The following is a 20,656-nucleotide window of genomic DNA, read 5'->3' as shown; positions in this document are numbered from 1 at the left end:
ACAAGATCTTTAACGAGGTCAGAGATTTTGTTAAAAAAGTTGAAGGTGTAAGGAAGGATGGGAAAGCTAAGGCTTTAGCTAAAAGGCCCAAGAGTGCAGGTAACTTTTAGAGGTCTTATTCTAAAGGGTCAGGCAAGTCGGTGATTGCTGTCAGACCAATTCAATCCACATTGTCCACTTTCACTAGCAGCTTTTCAAGTACTCCACAAAAGCATTAGGCCCATGAGGGCCGGGGAGCATCATATTTAGGTAGCCGCCCGTGTTTTAATCACAATTGTTTTAACTGTGGAGAGACAGGTCATATACGGAGGGAGTGACCTCACCACGCGGGACCGTTTCAGCACCCCAGCAGACCAGAGCATTGGTCCCAACAGCTGGAGGGAACAGTGGCAGAGGATGTCCATAAAGTGGGCAAAGAGGAAATCTAAAAAGTCGTGGGAGCTGGGGCAGTAGTAGTGCAGGTCAGGGAACAGTCCAGCCTGGCAGGGAGGTGGCCTGTCAGGATGACCGGGCTCAATTTTATACATTCCCAAGCAAGACCTAGGCAGAGGCATCTGAAACAGTTATCACCGATACTATTTTTATCTATGACCGAATGACTACTGTTTTATTTGATTCGGGTTCCACTTATTTCTATGTGTTTGTAAAATATGCCTTGGGGTTTGATGCATTATGTGATAAATTGGATTCCTCTGTTCATGTTTCTACCCCTGTTGGAGAGTCAGTCATAGTCACCCATGTGTATCATTCTTGTTTTGTTGTGTTTATGGGTACTAGACTTGGGTTGACTTAATGATCCTATACATGACAGATTTTGATGTGATATTAGACATGACTTAGTTATCCCCCTACTTTGCTGTACTTAATTACAATGCAAAGACTGTGGCTCTAGAGATTATATGGAAGGAAAGGTTAGAGTGGGAAGGGGTGTACAAGCCTAAGACAGTTAAGGTCGTATCCTTTTTCCAAGATAGAAAAATAGTGGGGCAGGGTTGTTTGGCCTATTGGCCCATATCCAAGATGTAAATATAGAGTCTCCTACTTTTGAGTCTATTCCAATAGTCTGTGAGTTTTCAGAAGTTTTCTTGTCATATTTGCCTAGTATGCCTTCTGATCAAGATATAGACTTCTGCATTGATTTAGAGTCGGATACTCGTTCAATTTTCATTCCTCCCTACTGTATGTCTCTAGAAGAATTAAGAGAGCTTAAGTCTTAGATTTAGGAGCTTCTTGATAAGGGGTTTATTCGTTCTAATGCTTCCCCTTGGGGGGCTCCGATGTTTTTTATCAAGAAAAATGATGGTAGTATGAGAATATGCATTGACTACTGATAGTTGAATAAGGTCACCATCAGAAATAAATACCCTTTATCTCATATTGATGATATGTTTGACCAGTTACAAGATGCTTCAGTCTTCTCAAAGATTGATCTCAGGTCTAGGTATCATTAGTTGAAAATTAGACCTGAGGATGTGCCCAAAACAGCTTTTAGGACCAGGTATGGGCACTATGAATTTTTGGTAATGTCCAACCATTCCTGGATTCATTCGTGATAGTATTTATAGATGATATATAGGTGTATTCAAAGAGTGAATATGAACATGCATATCATCTTTGAATTATGTTGGGAGATTTGGGAAGACAAAGATTATATGCGAAATTGTCTAAGTGTGAATTTTGGTTGCCTTCAGTTGCCTTTTTAGCCCATGTTGTTTCAAAAGAAGGAGTAATAGTGGATCCAGAAAAGATTTGAGACAGTTAAGAATTAGGTTAGGCCTAATTCTATGACAGAGGTTAGAAGTTTTATGGGACTGATCAGTTACTATCGCTGGTTCATAAAATAAATTGCTTTTATTGCTACACACTTGACTAGGTTGACTAAAAAGGAAGTACCATTTGAGTGGAGTGATAAGTGTGAAGAGAGCTTCCAAAAGCTCAAAACTCTCCTGACCACAGCACCAATTTTGACCCTGTCGGTTAAAGGTTAAGATTTCATTATTTATTGTGAGGCTTCACATTTCGATTTGGGTGTTGTGTTGATGCAGGATAAGAATGTTATAGCATATGCTTCACAATAATTAAAGGTGCATGAGAGGAACTACCTGACAAATGACTTGGAGTTGACAGCGGTAGTGTTTGCACTAAAAATCTAGAGACATTATTTGTATAGTGTCAAGTGTGAGGTTTTTACTGATCACCGCAGCCTTCAACACGTTTTCACCCAGAAGGACTTGAATTTGAGACAGCAAATATGGATAGAGTTGCTTAAGGACTATAGTGTCACTATCCAATACCATCCAGGTAGGGCTAATGTAGTAGCAGATGCATTGAGCCAGAAGTCGGTGAGTATGGGCAGTTTAGCTTGTTTGGGGGCTCTTAAACGGCCTCTGTCTAGAGAAATTCAGGCCTTGAAGGCTAGATTCACAAGGCTAGTCGCCTCAGAGAAAGGTGGGATAATGGTCGAAGTTGATCTAAGGCCCACTTTCATAGAAGAGATCAAGACCAAGCAGTTTGAAGATGTATACTTAAAATGAAATTAGAGGAAATGTGTTGATGGGAAAGGCTCCAGACTCAACACTAGATGCAGGTGGGATACATTATTTTAGGGGGAGGATTTATTCTCCCCGGGTAGATGGACTAATTCAAAAGATCCTATTTGAATCTCATGGTTCACGATATTCTATTCATCCTAGAGTGACTAAGATGTATCAAGATTTGAAAGGGTATATTGGTGGCCGGGTACGAAGAAAGACATAGCTGAATATGTAGCCAAGTGTCAGAACTGGCAACAGTTGAAGTATGAGCACCAAAGACCTGTAGGTTTGTTGCAAAGAATGCCCATTCCTGAATGGAAGTGGGAGAGAATAGCCATGAATTTCGTGGTGGGACTTCCTAAGACTTTGGAAAAGCATGACTCTTTTTGGGTAGTGGTTGATAGGTTAACGAAGTCAGCATACTTCATTCCGGTTAGAGTGGATTACAATGCATAATAGTTGGCCAGAATTTATGTGAAGAAGATAGTAAGGCTATAGGGGTGCCCCTTTCCATCATTTCAGACTGTGGTACACAATTCACGTCCAAATTTTGGGATAAATTGCATGAAGAGTTGGGTACTCAACTTACTTTCAGCATAGCTTTCCATCCACAGACAGAATGATAGTTAAAAAGGACTATCCAAGTGCTATAAGATATGTTGAGGGTATGTGTGATAGACTTTGGGGGACAATGGGACAAGATCTTGCCCTTGTGTGAGTTCTCATACAATAATAGCTATCACGCTATTATTGATATGGCACCATTCACAGCCCTATATGGGAGGGGATGTAGGTCTCCCATAGGGTAGTTTGAAGTTAGAAAAGTGGAGCCATTGGGGGTTGACTTAGTGAGGGATGCTCAAGATAAGGTAAGAAACATCCAAGCTAAGCTTCTAGTGGCTCAAAGTCGTCAGAAGGAGTATGTTGATCACAAGGTGAGAGATATGACATTCGAGGATGGTAAGAAAGGACTTCTAAAAGTATCACCCATTAAAAGGGTGATGATGTTTGGCAAGAAGGGCAAACTCAGCCCTCGCTATATTGGTCCTTTTGAAATTCTTGATTGTGTAGGGCCAGTAGCATATAGGTTAGCCTTACCACCTAGCTTGTTTGGGGTATATGTTGTGTTTCATGTGTCTATGTTGAAAAAGTATGATGGGTATGGGGACTACATCATTAAATAAAACTCAGTATTATTAGACAGGAAACTTCAGTATGAGGAAAAGCCAGTTGCAATTCTTGATCGTAACATTTGGGAATTGAGGAATAAGGAGATCAATATGGTTAAAGTGCAATGCAAACATCATCTAGTGGAGGAAGCTACTTAGGAGACTGAGAAAAACACATGCGAGAAAAGCATCCTCAATAATTTGACGAAACATGTACTACTCTATCTTTACTTTAGCCCTATTTACCCTAGTTAGTCACTTGGGGAGGAGTGATGGGTAAATTGGTATTTATTATAATGACTTGTTTTCGTCATTAGGGATAGGCCAATGAGGAAGAATTTCAGGCCAGAAAGCTTCGGATCGTAACTTCGTAAAATTTGAGTCTAGGCTAAACTTGGATGAATTCTGAGTCAGGTGAAGTCTAGGGTGATCAAATGAATGATGGGAGGTCAAATTTATAATTTGATTGGACAGGTTGATAGCCAAGACGATACGGAGAATTTACGGCATCGTAGAATCGTATTCGGGCGAGTAAAACTCTCGGAATCAAATTTTGCATGAAAGTTATAATTTTGATGCATATTTGGAAGGAGTGTGTTGGGAAATGGGGGCTTGGAGAACAAAATCCAAGCTCACTGTTTCCGCATATCCTGCCAAAGCGGGACAGTCGCAATTTAAATCGTGAAAAAGATCAGAAATTGTCTTTTCTGCAATAATTAGTTTCTAAAACCCCAAGAAGCGACCTAGGGTGATTTCCATTGATTTTCTATGGATTTTCACGCTTAAGGTAAGGTTTTTACTCCCTAAATTCATACTTTGATTCTTAAAAACTAGAAACATGGGTGATAATCATTAGGGGAGGGTTTGAACTGAAAATCTATGGTGGAAAATAGTCCTAGGGTAAGGTTAGGATCATGGGTTTGGCCTAGAGAGTGAAATTATGTTATATTTCTTGATAGTTAGGCAATTGTATTGATCATTGATATGTATTTGATATTTTCTAGACCAAGAACGAGAAAAATGAACCCGGAAAGAGAAGGTTCTTGCATTGTAAGATTGTGAAAGCTTGAATTTAAGGTAGGTGATAGTTTAGTTTCTCGTATGTGTTTCATATACTTGTTAAATTGCTTCATGATACATGTGTGTATATGAATAGGTAAACATGCTAGATTATGTGTGAAATGATCACTTGCTGGCCTGTTATTGTGATGAACCTGTTCTTGGTGGTGTAAATGTTGTAAACACTAATTTTTCTTGTGATTGTGATATCTTGGGATCGGGTGTCATGTTCCAACATATAATTTGGATCGGGTGTCATGTTCCGACACGTATTTGGATTGGATGTCACGTTTTGACAAATATTAGATTAGGTGTCACGTTTCGACAAATATTGGATCGGGTGTCACGTTCAGACATAAAATTAATTATTTGTAGGTCCCTTGAGAGGACCCTTGTGTGAAATTATAGCATGTGGAAGACATTAAGTTGTGATATTGATATATTGTTGACTTATTCTGTATATTTATATGCTTATTGCATTGAATTTACATGTCTATGATCTGCTTACTGGCTAACCGTGTAATCCTACCAGTACGTCATTATCCTTGCGTATTGATACTACACTTGCTCTGCCTTTTTGTTGAGTACAGGGCATATTCAGCCAGTTGCGGAGAGACCTTGTCTATAGGAGTGATTGTGTCTTCGATTTCAAGGGTGAGCTATTCCTTCAGGCTGTCGTGGACTTTATCGTTATTCTTGTCCTTTTCTTTTCTAGGTCTTAGGTGTTCAGACAATGTTTCTATTTATTACTGGTTTCTATTTGGAGTTGTACTCCTGTTCTAGACTTATTAGTTTAGAGTTTTGGTATGATGACTTTCAGTTCCTAGGGGTGTTTAAATCCGTATCATTAAGCTTGTATAGATATTACAATTATTGTTGTTGGGCTATTAGAATGGTTCTCGCACTGAAATAAGTATTGTGGGTGCCAGTCACGGCGGATTGGAGTCGTAACACTAGTATTAGTATTTAGTGAATTTTTTTAATCACTTATCCAACCTCACGAAGTTGTTTCTTTTAAAACAAAAAATTGAAAATTGGAGGTGACAAGCGACCTCATGAGCTCACTCCTTTTGACCTATTTTTGATGTCTATTTTTAGGTTGCTTTTAGAAGGTAATTTTAGTAGTGTAAAGACGACATGACCCCAATCCAAAGGGTCATGGAAGCGCTCAACCATTTTTCATCAACTACAGGATTGGTGGAAAATATTAATAAATCTAAGATATTTTTTGCATGCGTGGATGAAAATATGCCAAAAATCAATATAGAAGATCGATCATATATTGGAGGTCGACAATTTTAATTTATTTAGAAGAATAAATTGACCTTCGGAGTTTGATATTTAAATTACAAAATTATAAAATGCATTATCCGCATATTGAACTCCGATATTTACCTTGGTACAATATATTTCTACTACTAGACCATTTATAATGACTTCAATTTGGCCAGAAAATTTCTTGGATAGTAACTTAGAAATTTTAAATTAGACTAGTCTTGCGCGGAATCATAGTAAGGTAAGGTCTAGAAAAATTCGGGAATGAATGGGGTGATATGTCTAAGTGTGGATTGTGTTTTCAATTAGTTAAGACGTTAAGGAGTCCATAGGATTTTTTGACAACAAATTTAGGTGAGTAGAACTCTCGATATCGAACTTGACATGAAAGGGTTATTTTAGAACGTCAAGTTTCGAGGGTGTATTGTGAAATGGAGGACTTGGGAACATTTTTGAGGTTTTGTCGAAAGTTGTTATAGCGGGTGGGATCCCGTTGTGGCACCGTCGCTATAGCAGTCCAATCGCGACTTTAATGAGGGGAAAAAAGAGTGATTTATTCTACAACTTCATTTTTGGGAAAAGAAAGGGCAACTTAGGGCTATTTTAATTTTGTTTTGGTAAAGTTAAGTTAATTACTCCCTTAATTTGTAATTCAATTCTTAAGAACTCTTAGGGGAGGGTTTTGACCAGAATTTATGGTGAAAAAGGCCCCAATTTGGGTAGAATGATCATGAAAATGGACAAGGGTTTGGATTTGAGTATAATCCAGCTTTTTTAGGCTATTATTCATTGCTTGTTGTATTTTATTATTGTTTTAGACTAAAAAAAATCAGGATTCATAGCAAGGAAAAAGCTCAAGTTCTTTAGAGTTTTCAAAGCTTGATTCGAGGTAGGTGATGGCGGTTTGTTTTCCAATATATGTAATGTGTGCATGTCAACTGCTTTATATTATTACTTGTGCAATACATGTGAGAAAAACATAAGGGAGGAATATGAAATGACATCATGTTGATAATCCTACTCAATGAACCTGTTTACTTTACTTGTGACTTCAAGTGTGGTTGCTCAGTGTGATTGTGATTATTAGCGGTGTACATGGACCGGGTTGGTTCGGCTTTTTTACAAATCAAACCAAACCATTTGTGTCAGATTATTAAATCTATAAACCAAACCAAACCAATAAAAGTCAGTTTTTTTGATATATCAATTTTTCTCGGACTTTTCAGGTTTTTTCGGGTTTTTCGGGTTTTTTATAGTATCTAATAAAAAGAACAGAGCAGTGCTTCTTAAAAAGAGTTCTAGTACAAAATTTCAACATATAAGATGGATGCAGAACAATGTTTGAAGTTTTAACTTTATAATATAACTTTATAAGATGAACTTTTTTCGTATATTATTTAGATGGGCTTCTCAAGTCCAAATCTAAATGTAAGAAAGAAAACAAAAATTATGAAAAAAATTTAAAAAATATTTATAAATTACATTTTAATAAATATTTTTATGTATAATATAATTTAAAAGTAGTATATCTATAATCGGGTCGGTTTGGGTTTGGTTTGACTTTTTTTAATTAAAACCAAACCAACCCTATAATGGTCGGGTTTTTTTTCCAAACACCAAACCAAGTCAAACCAAATTACTAGTCGGTTTTTTTTTCCGGTTTGGTTCGATTTGTCGGTTTGGTGCGGTTTATCGATTTGCCCTGTACAGTCCTAGTGATTATGCATGTTGTTATGATTGCTCACTGGCTCGATACCACACTTGGTATGGATATTTATATGATTGGCTCGGGTACCACACTGATATAATGTACTGCCAATTGTTAGATCGGGTACCACGCTAGTACACTAACAGATTGTGTGTGGGTTCCATGAGAGAATCAATTATATGTTATTGTGATCATGTGTGACATGTTTCATGTATTTGTTAAGCCAGAATTTGTGATCTATGAGTCTATATCCGTGGTGATTTGTTGATACATATCTTGACTAGTGTTCAGGGGCGGATCCACATGGAGCCAAGGGGGTTCACTAGGGTTAAATTTACGATTTGCATATATATACTAATTATTGAACCCCCTCAACACAACACTAGTACATAGTGCAGTGGTTAAGGGTGTAAAAATCCACCCATAATAATTGAGATCGAATCTAGTTGATGAATTTTTATTGTTATTTCTGATCTTTCTCATTTTTCTTTTAAATTAGTCTGTCAACTTTTTTTTTAAGACTGTCAACTTTTTCAAATAGCTTTATATTGTAAATTTGGTTTCGTTAAATTATTAAATTATGTATAGTAATATTTCAATCAAAAAATTAATGTCCAAGTCTATATTATTACATATTCAATAAAAATTTTAATAAAAATATTTAATTTCGTTAAAAATTATTGAATTTAAGCTCACCCATATATGATTCGACCCGTTTATATCTAAACCAATCCGCTAATTTGTCAACACTATTAGCATAATTTTTTTTCGAACCCCCTAAACGAAAATTATGGGTCCTCCACTGCTTATGTTGCTGTAATGTGGTTACTTGTTTACATTCTTATCTTGGAACTGGTAGTGTGATACTAGTACAATGTGGCTTGTGTTTGATACCGCACTTGCTTTTTCTTTGTTGAGTACATGACATATTCAAACGGTTGCTGAGAGACCTTAGTTGTGAGATTCCGCAATCTGAATTCAAGGATGAGCTATTTTGTTCAAGCTGTCGAGTTTTTGGTCCATCTCTTTGGACACAGACATTTAAACATTAGTTTATGATTTTCTTGTTGGGGTTGCATCCCCCTTATTCTAGACTTTATTAGAGTTTTGGTACTATGACTTTCAGGTTCTAGGGGTATTTTCCGCAAAGTGTTTTTATTATATTGATTGAGTTCATGGAAACTAGTTCCTTTTACTTGTTTAAGACTATGTATTCATTTAAATGACATGATTTTGCTTCTTAAAATGATGTTGATGGGTTAAGTTTTGATTAGAAGTTGGTTCTCTCATTGGGAAGTTAGTGTGGGTGCCACTCACAATGGTTTGGATTGTGACACCATTGGTGCTGATTAGTTTAAATTTTGTATTTTTTTTATTAATACTCTTTAAATTTATTTTTCTTAAAGACACTAACCTTCGGAGAAAGTGGTGTAGCCATTACAATGTATATATAAGAAATTATACGAATTACATAGATCATAAATTATTTTTCGTGCATATATATATATATATATATATATATATATATATATATATATATATATATATATATAGAACATCCTTCACGAAATTTTTGACTTCTCTGCTATTAGAGATCAGTTTTTTTTTTTAAAAAAAAAAACGAAGATATTTTCAAAAAATGCTGACCTCGAGAGGTCGATTTTTGTGGATTTTTATTAGTGTGACAACACTAAAGAGAGGTTTCTACTTCTAACTTAATTTCTAGGTTGTTTCTTTTCAATAGGGTACTTGGGGCTTCCCTATCTCCTAAAAAGTGGAATAAAGTAGAGTACCATCAGTTATTTTTAAAATTTACTATTAGAATCAGGACAAATCACTTAAATATTTGTCATATTTCGAGAGGTGACAAATTATACAATTTGTTTTATTCGCTATAGATAATATCAGGTATGAAAAGGAAAGTAGGCATAATACATATTATTAAATTAATAATCACACCATAATTGAACTCACTCCTATATTTCCAATAGTACTATATATATCACAATCAGCTACTAGCAACAAGACAATTATTCTTTTAGTGTACCCACGTTGCACAACCATGAACATGGGTTTGACATGGAAGAGAAGTAGACTAGAAGAAGAATCCGTGGAGAAATTTGTGATGGCGAGCTGTGTGGACATCATGAAGAGGAACGAGTCATTGGGACCGCTCAAACTCTTCGAGTGCAAGACATGCAAGAAAAAATTTGATTCTCTTCAAGCACTAGGTGGACACAAAGCAAGTCACAAAAGTTGGGCGAATAGGTTCATGTTGATGAGTACTAATGGCAACTCATATAAGCTCAAAAAACACAAATGCTCCATTTGTGGCGATGAATTCGCTATTGCACAAGCGTTAGGCGGTCATATGGGAAAATATCACAATAAATTGAATCAACTAGATCAGAAGAAGAAAAAATTGAAGGAAAATTCGAAGAGTGGTGAATCTGTGGATGCTTTTCCGGAGAAGAAATCCAAGTGTAGTGGAAGAACTTTATTTTGGGATTTGAATTTGACGCCATCTGAGAATGAATTAATGACAGGGATTTCTTTTTAGATTTTGGTTGTAACTACTGTAGAAGAATCTTCAGATTTTGTTGTTGTGGATTTGTGCACATACACACAGGTGCACAATTTGTTTGATTTTTTTAATGTATGGACAAATATTAATTTAGCTCGAAAGGAATATTTGAAAAGCCACCGCATAACTCATTTAATTTAAATTTAGTAGTAGTTGTTCACACCTAATTTTGATTATCTATATTTATAATTAACTTCTTTAGATTTTTTAATCATTAAATCGGTTAAATATTTCTGTAGACATTTTTCAACTATAAAATAATTTATTAGTAATTATCCTTATTGTTGTGAATATTAGATTTTTTAATCAATTTATTATCATTTTAAAAATAAATCAATAATTATTTGGTGACAATCATGTGTATATAAACAAAATATTAATTAATCATCATCTTCTTTTTTCTTAAAAAAAAATCACATTATTACTTTATTCATGACACTACATTAATATACTTTATAATATTAAATTATATTTTATTTACACTACCCCTAATTATATATAATTTTTTCAGCACAGTCTATTAATACTCGTACTATTTGTACTAATCATGGAACATTTGTCTAGTGTATTGAACATGACGAATAAACTGTCAAAATTTAGATTTCATTCAACGTGCAATAAACAGTAGCTGACACACTTTACCTTTGAAGATACACTAATGAATAATGATCCTCTATAAATTCACTACTAAAAAAAATGCTAAAATTGACCTAGAAAAACAACCTAATGAAAGGTGACCTCGCCAGTTTGCTTTTTTTTTTTGAGTTCATTTTTTTATGTCGATTTTAGAAGGTTTCATAGTAGTGAAAGGCAATGTGGCCTTAGTTCAAACATTCGTGGAAGTTGTCAACCGCTTTTCATCAACTACATGATTAGTGACAAATACTGATAAATCTATGATGTTCTCGCAGGTATGGATGAATAAATACCAAAAGTCAATCCAGAAAATCGACCTTAAATTAGAGGTCGGCAGTTTTTTTTTTTTTTGTGAGGAATAATTGACTTTGAGAATTTGATATTTTAAATTACACAATTATAAAATGCATCATCCGTAGATTGAACTCCCATATTTATTATGGTAGAATATATTTCTACTAATACACCACTGGTGCTTGTTAGTTTAAGATTTATATATTTTTAATTATATTCTTTAAATTTATTTTTTTAAAGACACCAATCTTCGATGATCTATTTCGTTTCTAAAAAAGGATTTTTTTGAGCACAAATCGACCTCTAGAGGTTGATTTTTGTGGGTTTTTAGTAGTGTGACTACGCTAAGAGAGATCCTACTTTTCACTAGATTTGCAGTTTGTTTCTTTTCAATTAGGTACTTGGGGCTCCCCTTTCTCCTAAAAAGTGGAATAAATGTAACACCTCGCAAATTCTAAGGTAAGATCTGAATCATGTATAGGCTCAAACAGGATGATTTATATTTGTAAATAGGTGTTATGACCAGCTCCTAAGTGTAAGAAGTGTATTGGATATGAATTAGAGTCATAAGCACTAAGTCGAGTTCAAAGTTTTCCTATCGATTAAGTTTTTGAATGAGATCATACAAGGGTCAACTTCAAACGAGCATATCTTTTAGAATATAAAGAGTTATGTATCCCATTACCTATCAAATTACTCTTTCCAACGCCATCAACCATTCATAAATCTGAGTCGGGAGTAAAAACTTATGATTGATTTACCTAAGATCCTCCAGCCTAAAATTTTTGTGCTTGAATTCAGTCCATTGGTCGTGGATCATTCCTCGCTCCATGAAATGGACTCGTCGAGGAGACCTTGAAAGTTGGAAAAAAACTTCTGAGTTCCGCACTTTCACTTCATTGGTTGTGGATCATTCCATGGTTCGTGAAACAGGCTCATGGGTGAGATCTTAAAGGTTGAAAAAAAACATTTGAGTTCCACAGAAGGAGACCACGGGACGTGGATCATTACATGAGCCATCGATGGTCCCTATGGACTCGATCATGTTATGTCTTTTTCTTATTTCTTAAACCTAAACTTTTAGTCTCTAATTTTAGGGATTATATCACAGTATTTCTTCATATTTCTCTCATTCTTCTCTCTAAACTTAAACCAAGATTCAAGAGGAGCAAAACCTAAGGTTTCAAGCTTCTCTCAAGAACTCTTGTTCTTTCAAGTATGTGAGGCTATCATAGTGAGGAATTATGTTTTTCTTTACAATTTCAGTTAGCAAGATCAATGCTAAGATTTTAACCCCAAAGTTCATGATTTACAAATTCTCTCTATTTCCTATTGTTGATTCTTAATTTCTATTTCGAAATTATGATGCTTGTAACACCCCAAAATTTCTAATCTAAGACCCAAACTATTTTGCGTATGCATATAGGCCAATACTAGGTGATTCCTAATTGTGCATAGGTATTAAGACCAATTCCTAAATTTGAAAAGTGATTTGAAGAAGAATTAAGGTCATAAGAATCCTCTAACACAAAACTGAGTGGAAAGCTTTCTTATCCATTGAATTTCATTAAGATAATGATTGCTCACTACATATTTGCTCATTTACACTACTAAAAAACTGCCAAAAAATGACAGAACAAAAAGCGACGGACTGCGTCGCAAATAAAATGCGACGGAGAAAACGACGCTGTCCGTCGTTTTTTTAAAAAAAAAATTTAATAGGAGCGACAGACAGTGACGCCTAGTCCGTCACTTTTATTTTTTTTATTTTTTTTAACGTAGCGACGGACTGGGTCGCTAAGTCCGTCGCTACTGATCAAAATATTTGATCAACATATTTAAAGTAGCGACAGACGGTGTCGCTTTGTCCGTCGCTTTTTGGTCAAAATGGCGGTCAAATATTTTTGAAAAAGCGCCGGACTTAGAGACGCTGTCCGTCGCTTTTTGTTAAATATGTTCAACACAGAATGTTTTTTTTCAGTTTTCTCTCTCTCTCTCTAAACTCTCTATTTCTCTCTGCCTTCTCTCTAAATCCGTCTCTCCCACCATCGTCCCACCAGCGTCTCAGTCCTCCGTCAGTCAACCGCCGCCGCCGCCATCTTGTGGAGCTTTTGGACCATTATTCATTTTTAAGAGGTTAGGGCTTAAACCTAAAACTAAATTTTAATTTTTTTTATTTGTCATTTGTTAATTAGTTGATTACATTCAGTTTGTTGTAGTTCATTTGTATATTGGATTGTAAAATTAGTGAATGTAGTTATAGTTTTGATTTTAGGGCTTAATTTAGATTTGGGTTGTTGAATTAGATTGTAAATTTTTTAGTAATTTGTGATGTTAGTTAGTTAATTAGGTGATTACATTTAGTTTGTTGTAGTTCATTTGTATATTGGATTGTGAAATTAGTGAATGTAGTTATAATTTTGATTTTAGGGCTTAATTTAGATTTGGGTTGTTGAATTAGATTGTAAATTTTTTAGTAATTTGTGATGTTAGTTAGTTAATTAGGTGATTACATTTAGTTTGTTGTAGTTCATTTGTATATTGAATTGTAAAATTAGTGAATGTAGTTATAGTTTTGATTTTAGGGCTTAATTTAGATTTGGGTTGTTGAATTAGATTGTAAATTGGATAGTAATTTGTGATTTAGTAGTTACTTAATTAGTTTATTTCATTTAGTTTATTGTAGTTTGTTTGTATATTGGATTGTAATTTAGGAAGTTTTGAAGTTTGAAACTTAAAGAAAAATATTGAAACTTAATTAGAGGCTTGAGTTTTAGGACTTTAGAACTTATAATTAGAATAATTTAGATACTTGAATTTTAGGATACTTAAATTTAGAAGTTGAACTTAATTAGAACTTTGAAGTTGAAATTTTTGTTTACTTTAGAAAACTTGTTGAGGTTAAACTTCCTTTTGAACTAATTAAGCTAATGTTGAACTTTAGAATAACTTAGATACATGAATATAGAAAATTTTGAAGTTTGAAACTTAGAAAAATATTGGAAATTGGATACTTGAATTATATATAGGACTTTAATTTAGAACTTATAATTAGAATAACTTAGATACTAATTTTGAACTTTAGGTTTGTATAATATTTGAAATCTTTAGACTTTAGAACTAATTAAGCTAAGTAGAGTTAGATATTTAAAGTCATGAAGTTGAACTTTAGGACTTTTGAAGTTAAACTTAGAATTTTTTTAGGTTTGTATAAATTTTGAACTCTTTAAACTTTATAGCTAGTTTGAATAACTTAGATACTTGAATTTTAGGATATTTTAATTTATAACTTCAACCTGAATGTCATGAGGTTTGAAACTTAATTTTTACTTGAATTAATTATAACTTGAATTAATTAGAAATTGAAGTTAATTATAACTTGAATTAATTAGAATATGAACCTAATTATAACTTGAACTTAATTATTATATAAATTAATTAATTATAACTTAAATTAATTAGAATATGAACTTAATTATAACTTGAATTAATTAGAACTTGAACTTAATTATAACTTGAATTAAATAGAACTTGAACTTAATTATAACTTGAATTAATTCGGACTTGAACTTAATTATAACTTGAACTTAATTATAAATTGAATTAATTAATTATAACTTGAATTAATTACAATTTGAATTAAGTAGAGTTTGAACTTAATTATTACATGAATTAATTAATTATAACTTAAATTAATTATAACTTGAACTGAATTATTATATGAATTAATTAATTATAACTTGAATTAATGTCAGTTGTAGTCTCGATGAATTGTAGTCTTTATGAACTAATTACGCTTGAATATATGTAATTTTGTAGATGGATCATCGTTTGTGGATGTATAACATGCATTATAAATTTGGTGGTGGTTTGAAACCTGAATTTATTGACGGTGTAAAAAGTTTTATCGATCATGCCATGACACTTGATGTTTTTAAGCGAAATGGATTGGTTAGGTGTCCTTGTTGTGAATGTAGGTGCTTGAAATTTTTTAATCCAGATATAGTTATGGTTCATTTGTATGGTAATGGATTTAAGCCTAAATATTTTGTATGAGTTGATCATGGAGAAATAGATGGATTATTGAATAATATATTTTATAATCTACTGCCCGTGGATGAATATAATATGCTTGCACCACATGATCAAATTAGTGTTGAACATGATAGGGTTCTACATGATAGAGTTCAACATTATACATTTCAACATGATAGAGTTCATGAAATGGTTAATGATGCATTCGGGGTTCAAGGTGGGATAGAACCCGAACAATATTTTGATGAAATTCCTAATGAAGAAGCAAGACGCTTCTATCAACATTTAGAAGAGGCTAGTCGTCCATTATGTGAAGGGAGTCTACATTCTGCTTTGTCAGTTGCAGTTAGGTTAATGAATATTAAATCAGATTGAAGTATTCCACATGCGGCTATGGACTCAATGGTTGATATTTTGGGCGAACTGGTTAATCCTGAGTTTAATATACCTAAGAACTTCTATCAGGCAAAGAGATTGGTTTCCAAGTTAGGATTGTCGTATGATAGAATTCATTATTGTGTTAATGGTTGCACGTTGTTCTATAAGACTGATAGTGAATTAGAAAATTGTAAGTTTTGTGGATAAGCTCGTTATAAGAGAACTCCTACTGGAAAGATGGTCCCAATTAAGGTGATGCATTATTTACCTCTTATTCCCAGATTAAAGAGGTTGTATACATTGATGAGGTCTGCCCCACATATGAGATAGCACCGTGAATATAGAAGGCCGCCGGGTGTCTTGTCACATCCATCTGACGGAGAAGCATGGAAACATTTTGATAACATGTATCCTGATTTTGCTAGTGAACCAAGAAATGTACGATTGGGGTTGTGTACAGATGGCTTCACACCATTCTTTAATGTTGCCTCACCTTATTCTTGCTGGCCTGTATTTCTTACCCCGTACAACCTTCCTCCTGAAATGTACCTGACAAGTCCGTACAACTTTCTAAGTTGTGTTATTCCAGATCTTCGCAATCCTAAAAGTTTGATTGATTTCTATCTACAATCATTGATAGATGAACTTAAACAATTGTGGTTTGAAGGAGTAGTGACTTACGATATATCAACTAAGCAGAATTTTGTTATGCGTGCTGTTTTAATGTGGACTATTAATGATTTTCCTGCATACGGAATGTTATCTGATTGGATGACTACTGGAAAGCTTGCTTGTCCTCATTACAATGAAGGAAAGTGAATAGGTATGAAAAGCCATGATTGTCATGTATTCATGGAAATATTGATTCCTATCGCTTTTAGTCATCTACCTGATAGGATATGGAAGCCAATCACAGAGGTAAGTCTTTTCTTTAGAGATTTATGTTCTGGAAAGTTGTTGGAGAGTAGTTTAGATAGGATGAAGGAAAATATTGTTGTTATTACTACAAAGCTAGAGAAGATTTTTCCATGTGGTTTTTTTGATGTGATAGAGCATCTTCTGATTTATCTTATTAAAGAAGTCCGCCTTGGAGGTCCAGTTCAAACAAGGTGGATGTATCCATTTGAGAAGTAATGTTTTTCTTATATAAGTAGTTAATTTATTCTTCTTATATATACTATAATTATTAGTTAACATATATTTAGGAAAATTGGAAGCTGCAAACAAATAATTAAACAGAGAGAAAAAATCGAAGGCTCAATTGTTGAGTCTCATATTGTGAGAGAAACTGATGACTTTTATTCCTATTACTTTGGGGATGAAGTTCCATGCAGAAAAAATAGGCTTAATCGCAACGATGAAGGTGATAGTGATCCGATGTATCCATCGATTTCAATTTTTAATTATTGTGGTCGAGGATCTAAACAGCATGGAAGACAAAGCTTTACTAACATGGAAAAACAATCAGCTGTGACCCATGTATTGCTTAACTGTCCAGAAATTCAGTCATATCTTAAGTAAGTGTGAAATTAAATTATCAAATTACATATTAATAACTATCAAAATTGTACATATCACTATCAGCACGTTCGTAAGCATATGGAGCAATGAAGCCATATATACGAGGTTTTCCAAATGGCTAAAGAATTATGTAAGTGTAAAAGCTTATATTAAATCAATAGGTATAATGTTTTAACCTTATAGTAAATTGTATTATTTTGAAATCAATTTGTAGGTTTATGATGAATACTCAAGTATCGAACATTCACCATTTGTGAGAGAGATCGCACTTGGGCCTGCATCTCATATTCATACAATGAATAAATATTGTGTGAATGATTTTAAGTTTCAAACTGAAGAAGTTTCTATGCACAAGAAAGCCAATAATAGTCGTGTGTGCATTCAAGGTGATGTCGATGGTAATGGCCAAATTGTAGAATATTATGGTGTCATTCAGGAGATTATTGAAGTAACATATTCAAGTTGGCCTAAAAAAGATAGTATTAGTTTGGTGTAAGTGGTTTGACCCATCACACAGAGGCACAAGGATGGACCAACAACATAATATAATTGAAGTTAAGCACACCAGACAATACAGAAGTTATGATCCTTTAATCATTGCCCTAAATGCTAAGCAAGTCTATTACGCTCCACATCCATTGCATAGAGATAAGGCTGATTGATGGGTTGTTATTAAGACAAAGCATGTGGGAAGAATTGAAATTGAGAATGTATTAGATGTGGCGTACCAAAATGATGTTGCACTTGTTCAACGACAAGTTGATGTTGAGTTGGAAACCACACCAGAACATCCTCAACACATAGTAGAAGAGGTTTCCGATGATGAACTTATAATGCCAAATATTGAGAAAGAAGTAAACGAGGAATATAAATTATTTGAGGGGGAGGAATGGATTGACAATGAATATGAAACATCTGAGGAGGACGAATGGAAAGATGACAAAAATGAAACAAGTGAGGAGGAATAGAGTGGTAGATTATCACTAGTATGTAAGTTATTTATTTCTCTAAACCTATTTTTAATCAACTATGTAGTTTTTATATATTGTATTGTTACTTTACATGCAGATGTCATCTGGTGATGGTGATAGATCCCGGGATCATCTTGGTATTATCCATTCTGGTAGAAGTAAAAAGAAGTCTAAGAGACCTGTTGGTCCTGAGGATATCCCATGACATATTTCTTCAGCGCCGGAGATGCAGCACCGCTGAGCTAGTCCTAGTACACATATTCATGTTGTGCCTTTTGGGACTATGGATCCTTTAGTTTACCATAGTCAGTTCCGCCGACCACGCGGCGCTTCTTCTTCTTCACAGGTCAGATATAATTTATATGATCAGACCTACCAACTACCCACAAAGGTTATTGCTCGACCCCCGAGAGTATCATCTTCTTCTACTCCATCTCTCGGATCTCAGTCTCCTCACATATCTAATCTGAGACTTAGAAATTTTAGTCTTGAGACTGACACTCCCACAGCTTCACCTACACCTTCTTCTACTGCTAGAACAGAGGCATTATATAATGTGTCTGGGTTAGCTCATGGGAAGAGAGACAGACTTGGGAGAGTCATGATTGAGCCTGATGGATCCTCGTAAGTTTAATGTTTTATTTATTTATTTATTTATTATTGCTAGATTAATAACTTAGTGATGATATAATTATATGTTTATTATGTGTCTTGCAGGTGGCATCCTTCGAAGGATGCTGCTAGGGCTCTTCAGGAGAGTGTTAGGAGGCTATATACTGAGCCCTATCACTCTTGGTGGAAGATTCCAAATAATATTCGCTAGACAATGTTTAATGAATTCAAGGTATATATATGTTTAATTCTAGTTTTTGAAGTTACGTTTAATATTTTTACTATACGTTACTTAACTAATTATTTCACGTTATTTTTTTTCAGACTTTATGTACTTGGGAGCCAAGGTACAATATGGTCATTGCGACCACTTTTGAAAGAAAAGCGAGCACCAAACTGTCTAGCTAGCTAAAGAAAGCTAGGGATGATCGGGCACCTTTGAGTTGGATGCTACCTCATATATTTGAAGAATTATGCCGGTATTGGGATACCGAAGAATTCAAGGCCTTTTCCGATTAAGGAAAATAATCAAGAGACAACCTAAAGGGTGTTCGTTGTACATTGGAGGTGCAAAGAGTGTTGGTATCATTCAGAGGGAGATAGTAATGTTTCTAAATTTTAAGTTTAAATTCATTTTCTGAAATAAATTATTTCACAAAATATTATTTCATTAATTGTATTTTTATTTATAGGAAAAAGAATTGGGACGCACTTCCTATCGCCATGAATTCTTTAAAAAAACTCATGTGAAGAAAAAGACAAATGAGTCGAATCCGAATGAGTGGGTGGAGAAAAGGGCCGAATGAGCCTATGTAAGTTATTCAAGATATATTATAATGTATTTTGTTTCTAAGTTTTATTTTTAATATATATATATATATATAGTTTAATTATAACTTTTATTTTTTAATATGCAGCAAAATTATGAGCAGCACGTACGTGAGATGGAAGATTCGGTTCAACTAACACCTGAACAGTCCACTCAAATTTGGACAGAAAAAGTGGTTGGAGGAAGCCACAAGGGCCGAATATATGGAATGGGCTCTAGAAATAATGTACGATGACTCCAATCAGGTTTAGAAGATATTGGATCATTGCATCAAGTCGAGACCATTGACGGGGTTCAGATAACTGCAATGTCTTAGCAAATTGCAGAACTTACACGCGCATTGGCAGAATTAGAGAACAGAAGGATCGAGAATCAAAAAAGTATGAATGAACAAGTTGAGCAAATTAAAGAACAAGTGCTTAACCTCATTCGTCAGCCTCCGCCCCGTTATTCAAGAGTGTCCACTCCGGATGATTCCGAGATAGTGATGAATATATAGCAAATAGTCCTTAGGGTTCCCTATATTTATTTATGAATATTTTGAATAGTTTTTGTTAACTTTGAAACACTTTAAATCGTTCTAAATTATGATTTTATTCATTTTAAGTGTTTAATTATGTTTGTTATTATGTATTTTGCGAATTTTGTTTGTTGTTATTTGTGTTTGAATGGGCTGAATTGAATACAATTGAATTGAATTTTGATTGCAGGTGGGCAGCAGAAACTGCAGATTTCTGCTATCAAAAGTGTTGCAGAAAAAGCGACGAACAGGGTCCTTTAGTCCATCGCTTTTTTGGGTTTTTTTAAAAAACATTTCCAGAAAAGCGACGGACAAAAGGACCCTGTCCGTCGCTTTTCTGGAAAAATTTTAGATAAACAAAGCGACGGACGGAGACTAAATGTCCGTCGCTTTGAATTAAATAATTTCTTTTTTAAAAAAAAATAAAAAGACGAAGTCCGTCGTATTTTTTTATATATATTTTTTAATTAAAAAAATTAGGAACGACGTAGTCCGTTGCTTTTTATGACCCTGTCCTTCGCTCCTTTAAAA

General features: G+C 34.3%; 1 protein-coding gene across 1 annotated transcript; it reads left to right on the top strand.

The window, feature by feature from the left end:
* Positions 1-9,813: 9,813 nt before the first annotated feature.
* On the top strand, positions 9,814-10,305 carry LOC129903759 (zinc finger protein ZAT11-like). Its single transcript, XM_055979295.1, has one exon. The coding sequence runs from the start codon at positions 9,814-9,816 to the stop codon at positions 10,303-10,305; it is 492 nt and encodes a 163-aa protein (XP_055835270.1).
* The last annotated feature ends 10,351 nt before the right edge of the window (positions 10,306-20,656 follow it).

Source organism: Solanum dulcamara, chromosome 9 (assembly GCF_947179165.1).
Source record: "Solanum dulcamara chromosome 9, daSolDulc1.2, whole genome shotgun sequence".
In the NCBI taxonomy this organism is placed as follows: Eukaryota; Viridiplantae; Streptophyta; class Magnoliopsida; order Solanales; family Solanaceae; genus Solanum; species Solanum dulcamara.
The sequence above is the reverse complement of the archived record's forward strand: the minus strand, read 5'-3'. Positions and strand labels throughout refer to the sequence as shown.

Bases quoted from the DNA above. Each gene is read 5' to 3' on its own strand.
- LOC129903759 (XM_055979295.1), top strand. From the start codon at position 9,814: ATGGGTTTGACATGGAAGAGAAGTAGACTAGAAGAAGAATCCGTGGAG.